This window comes from Lactuca virosa, chromosome 2, assembly GCF_052849685.1.
Source record: "Lactuca virosa cultivar CGN04683 chromosome 2, Lactuca_virosa_CGN04683_v6, whole genome shotgun sequence".
NCBI classification, from domain to species: domain Eukaryota; kingdom Viridiplantae; phylum Streptophyta; class Magnoliopsida; order Asterales; family Asteraceae; genus Lactuca; species Lactuca virosa.
In genome coordinates this window covers 99,266,539-99,275,670 of record NC_136427.1, presented here as the reverse complement: position 1 = coordinate 99,275,670, position 9,132 = coordinate 99,266,539, and the positions used below count along the sequence as shown (strand labels likewise).

The window sequence follows — 9,132 nt, the reverse complement described above, 5'->3', positions numbered from 1 at the left end:
GATATTTTTGACAAAAATGGGTTTAAAATGTTATTTTTACCACAAACTAGTCATCAACACAAGTTTTGAACAAAATAGAGACTAAAGTGTTATTCTTACAAAAATCGGGCCTTAATTGTAAATTTTTGGCTTATTGGGCCAAGAACGTCATTTTTACAAAAAGTGGGATTTTATGCTATTTTAGTGAATACTTGAACAAAAACCAACGATAAACTAACAAACGGATTAATTTGATCATTTTCTAGGTTATTGGGCCTTAGTGGCCCATTTTTATGTGTGATAGGTCTTGTATACTATTTATATGTTTATTGGGCCTCATTGACCCATTAACATGTGCGACGGACCTTGGATACTATTTGTGTGCTATTTGAGCCTGTAAATACCTTACATGTGAAATGGGCCTTAGTTGTCCTTTCATATATATTTCGGGCCCATGCTATATAATCCCATTCAAATTGGGCCTTGAAATGATTTACATGTTTAGCGATGCCTTAGTGGTTCACTTACATGGTTCATTGGGTCTGGAATGAGTTTATACCTTTCTTCGCGTAAATTCGATCAAGGATCTAGCGAGTTTTGTCGGTTGGCACCTATTAAGTGTACGATCGTAGCCTGTAGTTATAACCAGAGTCTCTTGGAGGGAGAGCGGGGATTTGTGTATAGATCTATACGGGGATGACACCCCACACCTGAGCTGTTTGCTACAGTTAGACTAACTCAGTCTAGGGTGACGAAAACCTTATAATCAAAACCGGCGTCCAAGAACGCCAAGACAGGCGAAATTGTCATTATTTAGTATGGTTATGACGGCTCACTTAGAGGAATTAACGTTATGAAGTTTACGGAAGACCATTCTCTTTTCTATTGGATTAATCGGAAACATACTCGTACTGGTACTCAACCTCGGGGGTTGGTATGGCAGCTTTCTCTTTTACAGACAACATCGGTTTGTCTGGAACCATTCTCTTTACATGCTCTCTACATTCTCTTTAACCCTTTATTCAAATAAACAATAACATACATGCATTAATACAAGATCTGACACAAACGTACTAAACAGTTTTCAGAAAATATAGGATTTTCTGGTGGTTTCAAAGTTATACAAATCATTTTCACAAACATGCTTATGAACTCACCAACATTTTTATGTTGACCTTTTTAAATTAACTTTTATTCTCAGGAAACCGTTGAAGCAGGATGAAGGAAATAAACTAATGGATATTGTGTTATATTTTGTTTCATCATACTCTGACTATTTTGGCATGTAATATTCAAATACAATACTCGATGTAAACAATGAATGTTGTTATATTACATGTGTGATGATGATGATGTTATGTTTCAATTATATACTCTGCAATGATACTACAATGTTGAAAGTCACACCAATCCCCCGTACGTTTCCGCCGTCTGGTTCGGGGGTGCGACAACATGTGAATGTTATGATCCAACTATATTCTTACATTCACTTTGTTGTTGCAGCCCCCTACAGTTTTTCCTGCTATGGTCCCCCCCCCCATAGCCTTTCATGAAAGTGTTATGTTCCCACATAGTGTTTCATACAAGTGCTAATTTACCACATATTCTTTCATATAGAAGATCACAAAGACAATCTATCATATCAGGACACCTAGTTTCCTATATAGTAGAGCGAGAAAACTCATAATCTCATACGAATAAACTGCTAACACGAACCTCCTACAATCCAACTGAGGTCTAATCTCACTCTATAGCTCAAACCCAACAAGTTTGACCCATAAGTCAAACTGGTCAAGAATTCAATGGTTAATGCGGTTAATGTTCAATCCCATCACGAACCTCTCCTTGGTTGCGTCACAAACAGAACTAGATAAAACAGTCACGACTTGCCAGAGCGACTCGTATCACGACACTCTAAAGGTCGTGTCGCGCTTCTCCATGATTCAGCCAACCTTTCATTAAGGTCTTAATCCCTAAAGACCAAAGCCAACTTTCCAAAGTACATCAAAATATGATCCTAATAGATACACTTGCATGACTCCAAACAACCAATTTCATAATCTAGGTTAAAATGGTACTAAAATGTTACCAAAACCATACATGGTGAAAAAGGAAGGATAATGTTCAGTTCATTTCACCACAATGGGTCCAGAAGACTCAAAAACCCAACCTTTGAACTTGGAGTTGTCTGAACTATATCAAAATTCCATTAAAAGGGACCAAAATACGCTCGAAATCCTAGATCAACAAAGCAAGGAGCATAAAGTTTAGAGCTTGAACACTTACAAAAGTCCAGAGGAAGTAAAGAAGGTCAACACTTGAGTAGATCTTGAACTATTGGATACAAACAACCTTCTTCTTCTTCTTTTAAATCTACAAAAAGAACACCAAAAACTGAAAGAAGGCTAGGGTTTCGATCTCGAATGTGGAGGGTGAAAGTATGAGTAAACCCTAAACATCTCAATCCTTAAATAGGGTCAAGGTCCGAGACCTAGGGTTTTGGGCTATGACAGCTTCATGTCGCAACGAACATAAGGTCATGTCGCTACTTAGGGACAGGGCATACACCTCGATCATCAGGTAGCCACAATGTGTCCCACCGAAAACTCAAGTCTATTTAACATAAAAATATTTATAGATAAGCCACATACAAGAAACCATATGTTTGAAATTGGCACCAAGAATCAAGAAGATAATCATATTAAATTGCCATGGAGAAATTAAGGAATTATATTAGTGCATTTTAGTTATAATGAAATTGTTGTTCCAACAGATATTAACATAACACATGTGTTTTATTCGGCTACAACTATAATATTAATAATAATATCATTATGATAATAAACAAAAGTACAAAAGTGTTGGCTTCTATTAACCTCTAACAAATATTATCATATATAAATCAAATGTTACAAAGAAGTCACGGTGATAAAGCACACAACTAATAAACGAGAATTCCAAGAGGCATGAATCTTAAGTGTGAGGTTCTATACCTAAATTACCAACCTACTCTCAAATCTCCATAATATAACTTGCGAAAACCAGCCAATGTGAGACTAGCACACTTGGTAGAGGCTTTGCCTCTTATATTGGAGGCCCCGAGTTCTAATCCTAGCATTGGTGATTTCTGTTAACTTGGTGATACTAACTTTTAATCCCTAACCATCCGTTAACAAAAAAACTCATGAAAACAAGGTGCCAAACCCCCTTACTAGGTTCATGAAAACTAATTACACAAAAATGCAATTTCTGACCCAACCGATTTCATATTTAAACTAAGTCTCATAATAAGCAACCTAAAATCATAAGTGACATCCTTACCTAGTTATTCAATCGATATTAAAATCGATCTTGTCGAGATTCAACGAAGTTCCACATAGTCAAATAGTTTGGCTAAGAGTCAACATCAAGCATAGTGAGACCTAGAAGAGGAGTGTCGTTTGCATATTTCTTGATTTCCCTACAAATGTCAATCCTTCAACATGATTTTCTCTCTGTAGCGTCAATCATTGTTTCCGAATTCAATTCTTTTTCCAAAATACTTCCCATCAAGACCCCTCTTCTAGTTCACATCTCTATCCATTCTTTGTCTCGCCCACAAGCACACACATGTTAAGACATTAATTGTTGTTGATGGCGAGCGGCGGTGATGAAGCCCCGTGTTTATGATATCAGAGTCAAAATTCAAACCAGGTGGAATATTCTCTATAATTCAAAGCTTCAACATACAGATTCTTTTTTGGAAAAACATTTGGTGTGGTGATATCCCATTACAAATTCGATTCCCTTATCTGTACAACATGGAGTCGGTTAAAAAGTGCACACTTTTGGACATGATTAATGTGGATGGTTTTGTGTGGAGATGAAAATGCAACCCCCCCCCCCAAACAACAATATGATCATAGAATTACATGAGTTTTATCAATTCTTTGCCTCTCAGGAGTTTCAATTCTCTTCAAAAATTGAATTTCGCTTTAACTTACACCAAGAAGGAACTTATATGGTCAATGTTTTGAGGAGACTAATCGACGATTCCAGTAGCCATTTAACTGGGAGACTAATATGTTAGTCGAAACTTATCCCCCTTAAAGTCAAATGTTTTATATGGAAGACCAATTTTGATAAGATTCTGGTCGCAGAAGCACTCAATAAAATGGGTATTTCGGTAATTAACTTGAATTGTCACTTACGTGATAGTGCAATCGAATCAGCAAACCATCTTTTATTCGGATGCAACTTTCCAAAGACGGTATGGTACTGGATTCTCAAATGGTGTGGTGTACAGGGCATTGAATTTGACTGCATCAAGGAATGTATTGAGTTTGGAATTCTTGGGGGAACTGCTCAAATAAAAGGAAAGTGCTTAATGCAATCTTATACTCGACAGTGTGGAACATTTGGTCAGCCCGTAATGACAAAATCTTCCACAAAAAACATCCCTCTCCTACTAAAACGGCGGATTCAATTATATTACATGCATTTGAATGGTGCAAATACAGGGGCAATTCTAGAAAATGTTGGGTAGACCGGAGCTGCTCCCCATTTTGATGATATCTTGCTTACTTTTCATGTTTGTATATTAGTTTATGTTACTGTTTGCTGTTGCATGTACTTATGTCATAGCTTCTTGTTATGGTTTCTTTTTCTTCTAATATATGCATCTTATTCGCCGTTTATAAAAAAAGTCAAAATTCAAAATTCATCATTTAGGTGTAGAGACAATGTGGTTAGATATTGTATACTTATAGCGATTTTAAAATATAAAAAATATTATAAATGCAAAAAAGGAATTTGAAAAAAATGTTAAATCAAAAGATTATGAAAAAAAATAAATATAATATATAAAATTTAAATTAGTTAAATATAATATTTTTTTTTATATTTTAGTAAAACGTAAAAAAACTTATTATTTATTTTCTTCAAACGACGTAGACCTATATATGCACAACAAAAAGTCCTCACACGCAGACTTCAATAACTAAAACAATATTTTTTTAAGATCATATCTAACCAAGTTGGATATATGCCATAGACATAATTATTTATTCCTACTAGAATGATTTATTTAGTTACATATTCCATTATTATATATTTTTTCCACATGACCTTAATTGATATGATTTTAAATTCATATATATATTTTTAGTATTTTTGATAATTACTATTCAAACAAATATAACGGCTGCATGCTCGGTCAAAATGTGTAGGGCTTTTTTTTTTCCGAAAAGTTCGTGGTCGAAGATATACTAAAGATATTAACACCATTATGATGTTTTTGATGATGTTTTAATCATAAATTTTTTGCCATTCAAAAAAGAATAATTATAAAGTTTTAAATTAAAACACGTATAACACAGTGCACACATAATCATTTAGTGTTATGTCTTTGGTTATTTGTTATCAATGTTACTATTCTTATCAATATATTAATTGAAGAAAGTTTTACATAGACGTAGCGGGTAAACGAGCAACAAGTTGTTCTGTAACTTTTTTTTTGGATGTCAAAACTAACATCTATATATATATATATATATATATATATATATATATATATATATATATATATATATATATATATATTGGGGCAGGGCCGGCCTGATGTATTAAAAATATAAGCTAGGGCTTAGGGCCCCATTTTTTAAGGGGCCCCACTTAACCAAAATCCTTTAATGTGGATTCCATGTTTCTCTTCTCGGCTTCTGCATTCGTTGATACGCATAGGACGTCTCAAATCAAAAGCGACGATCACACTTCTTCTTTCCTTCTTCATTCTTGCGAACTGAATCTCTGATTGACTGATTCCCCTTTCTCGATTCTAGTAGACTTCTTCAATCTCGATTCTTGAATTGTTAAACACTGAAAGGAAGGTTGAACCGCTGAAATAGCTTCTGTTCTTCTTCCTCCTCCATTCTCGGCTACTATGAAGACCGATGAATTTCTAGGATGATTAATGTATGTGCTGTGTTTTTTCACTTGATTTTTCAATTATCTGATTATCTATTAGGGTTAATAGTCGGTTTTTTTTATTATCTGTTTTCACTTGATACCTTCTATTCTTGATTTCTTTGTTGTTGTTTGATTTTTGATTTTTTGAGTTAGTATTTCCGTTAATTTTTTGTGTTGCTAGTAAACTGAATCTTAATATGTTTAATTCTTGTCAAGGTATTACAAGATTTATATGATTTGGTAAACTAAACCTGTAAACCTTAATTTGTTTGCATCTTGTGAATTGTGTTTTTGTGAATTTGTGTTTACCAAATTTGTCAAGGTATCTGGTATTCTATTTGATTCATGAATTGACTATAACTACTGTTTTATATAAAATGTTTCTTTTCTTAGCATATTAAATAGAAATACTTGGGTATGCAAGTCAAATAAGGAAAATGCTTAATGTTGGTTATTATCTATTGATCAATTTCTATGTATATGGCTACTGCCTTGTTCATTGATTTTTGTGCTGAGTTATGTATTTTTGAATTAAAATAATCCTGCAAGTTTGAGTTCTCCGTTTAATTAAAACAGTACACGTTTAAACAGAAAAAAAAACAATCTTCACTTTTATATTTGTTTTTATTACACAATATAGAATTAGGGTTGGAACGAAAGGGCCCCAAGTTTTTAGTTCGCTTAGAGCCCTAAATCTAGTTGAGCCGCCCCTGTATTGAGGTCATAACATTACTATGCATGACCTGTTCGATTATATTGATGAGCTCCACAACTTTTGGCACAAGGAAACTGAAAATATCAAATGCAAAAGGTATAAATGGGTGTTGATTATTTAATGCACGCTTTCTCATGTTTTGCTACTTTGCATGATATATCTTTTAAAACAGTTGGCCCCACAATGAAAACCTCACTACTCAAGCCCTCAAGAAAGGAAACCCCTGTTAGATCCACACATGCATCCTTCCCTTCAGCCCATCCAAATACTAAAACATCAGTTGGTCTAAGTTTTTATCTTCCTTCCAATAGGTCAGTCAGAAAGTTCACAGGTGCCTCTTTCTTGGCAGAAACCCCGCGCGTCTAAATATGTCGAAAAGAACATCACTAACTAGATCGTGTAGGTACTTGAAACATGTGAGAGCTCTACAATAAATTGCATGCTCCCCAAAAGAATCCAAACATACCTTGCGACAAACAGAGAAAATCTCATCAGCCGGAAATAAATGGATCATAAGACGATACTTAATGATGACGACATATGCTTGCCAAGACTCTCAATAGGAACATTTAATAAGGCTATACAAATAATCACACATCTATTTTTTTTTTTTAAATCTTAACCAAAGCTACGACACCAAGATGCTACCTTTTTTGGCACCGAACTAATAAACATTAAGCATTTCAATGTGCATGATACGGATTATAGACTGAATCGAAGATCTCAAGGATATATTTAACTGATAATTGACCTGATGAGTCGTCAATGCATTTCTTGCTATCTAAACCTCGGTAGAACTCAAAATCACGAAGCATAGAAGTAACTCCAAAAACAAACCAACTAGACCAATTCCCCTACCATACAGAACTCAATGTCGAGAATTTGAAACACTGCATCTATGTGAAAGTGTACAACATGTTGAACTTTAATGCATATATAGGCAAGAAAAACTAACCAGGAATTGGGAGTGGTACCTACAAAAAAGTGAAATATTGTCTCTGCACCTATCTTTCCTAGACTATATATAAAATTTGAACAGATCTTGATCGATTTTAGAAATGTTTGTCTATATAACCATTTAGCTATCTTTTACGTGAAGTAGTTATCTAGCAACGCAAGTGAAGGTATACAATTCAATACAATTGGTATTAAACAGAGATATTCAATCTTGATGTACAAGTATTACAACCTTCACAGAAATGCAACGGTGATCCCAGAAGAAGTTGGCTAGAACGAATGAAGGTTTAGTTACTATTTAATTTCATAACTTGTTAACAATTAACACATATACTTGTAGTGATGTAATCAACATCATTGAGAAAGAACATATGCTAAGAATAAATAAACATAATTATTGATCTATTTCAATTTTCTATGTATCCTTAAATATAGTTAGTTTTTTTTTTCATAATAATACATTTCTTACTTAATAGATAATGGGTTATTCTTGTAGATACATCTTACCATTCAAAATTCACAACACAAATTCAAAACTTATAATATATATCCACATAAGTACAATAATTAACAAGATAATGTAAATTAATAAAAAAGTGATTAATTAGTTAGTTTATACTAATTACTAGGCACTGTATTCTTTCTTCTTCGGTTCCAACCCTATCAATCTATAAGGAGAATACCTAATCCTGTTATGCTCTGAAATAGTCTCAAGCTTAGGTGACCAGGTTTGATCCTTGGACCCAACCAACTGTTCGTATTGCTTCTTTAACTCAGGTGTACTACACAAGAACCCATTTACTGCGTTCCCACTTTCATTCTCACTTTCTTGACCATCACCACTACCTCTTCTGGTAAGAATTCTTGTCATAAACTCAGGCGATACTTTGATCAACATCCTTCCATTCGATCCCTTTATGTACTCGAAAGGACACTCTTTGAAATTGATTGGGGTGCGATTAGGCGTTGAAGAAAGCACAGCTGATATTGAAGAAGCTGAGAGGGTCTTTGAAGAAAAGATGTCGAGAGGGAGAACAAAGTAGGTCTGACCAGGATTAAGCTGATCATCAATGGATAACGCTGGGACTGGGTGACCGATGAAGAAGCAGTCTGCGTCACAAACCATGCTATCTGGAAACTCGAACATGAGCTCTCCCGCTAACCATCGTTTTCCTGTTAGCGTCCTTGTGTTCCCTTCCCAGTAAATTACCTTCACAGATGATCCTTCACCTGTTAGGTAGCAACAACCCATTGCATTGCCCATGGTTACAGAAAGAGAGAAAGAGGATGAATGTAGAAATGAGGAAGGTGAAGGTGTCGTTGTTAATTATATAAAGAGAGAGGATGGTTGACCTTTTTGTTGAGGTCTTTCATTGGTCGGTGGTCAGCAAAAGACAGCCTTGAACATGGTAAAGAAGCGTATAATATGTGTTTTCCTTGTTAATTGATGCAAATTTCCAGTAAGCAAACCCTACGAAAGTCGCCGGTGTACCTAAAACTGCAATATTAACGTTGACCCTGTCATAAATTAAATC

General features: G+C 34.7%; 1 protein-coding gene across 1 annotated transcript; it reads right to left on the bottom strand.

Moving 5' to 3' along the window:
* Window positions 1–8,222: 8,222 nt before the first annotated feature.
* LOC145157629 (DUF4228 domain protein) lies at window positions 8,223–8,861 on the bottom strand. The gene has a single exon (XM_079076654.1). The coding sequence runs from the start codon at window positions 8,859–8,861 to the stop codon at window positions 8,223–8,225; it is 639 nt and encodes a 212-aa protein (XP_078932780.1).
* Window positions 8,862–9,132: the final 271 nt, after the last annotated feature.

What these genes read in the sequence shown, in the direction of transcription:
- LOC145157629 (XM_079076654.1), bottom strand. Translation starts at nt 8,861, where the DNA reads ATGGGCAATGCAATGGGTTGTTGCTACCTAACAGGTGAAGGATCATCT.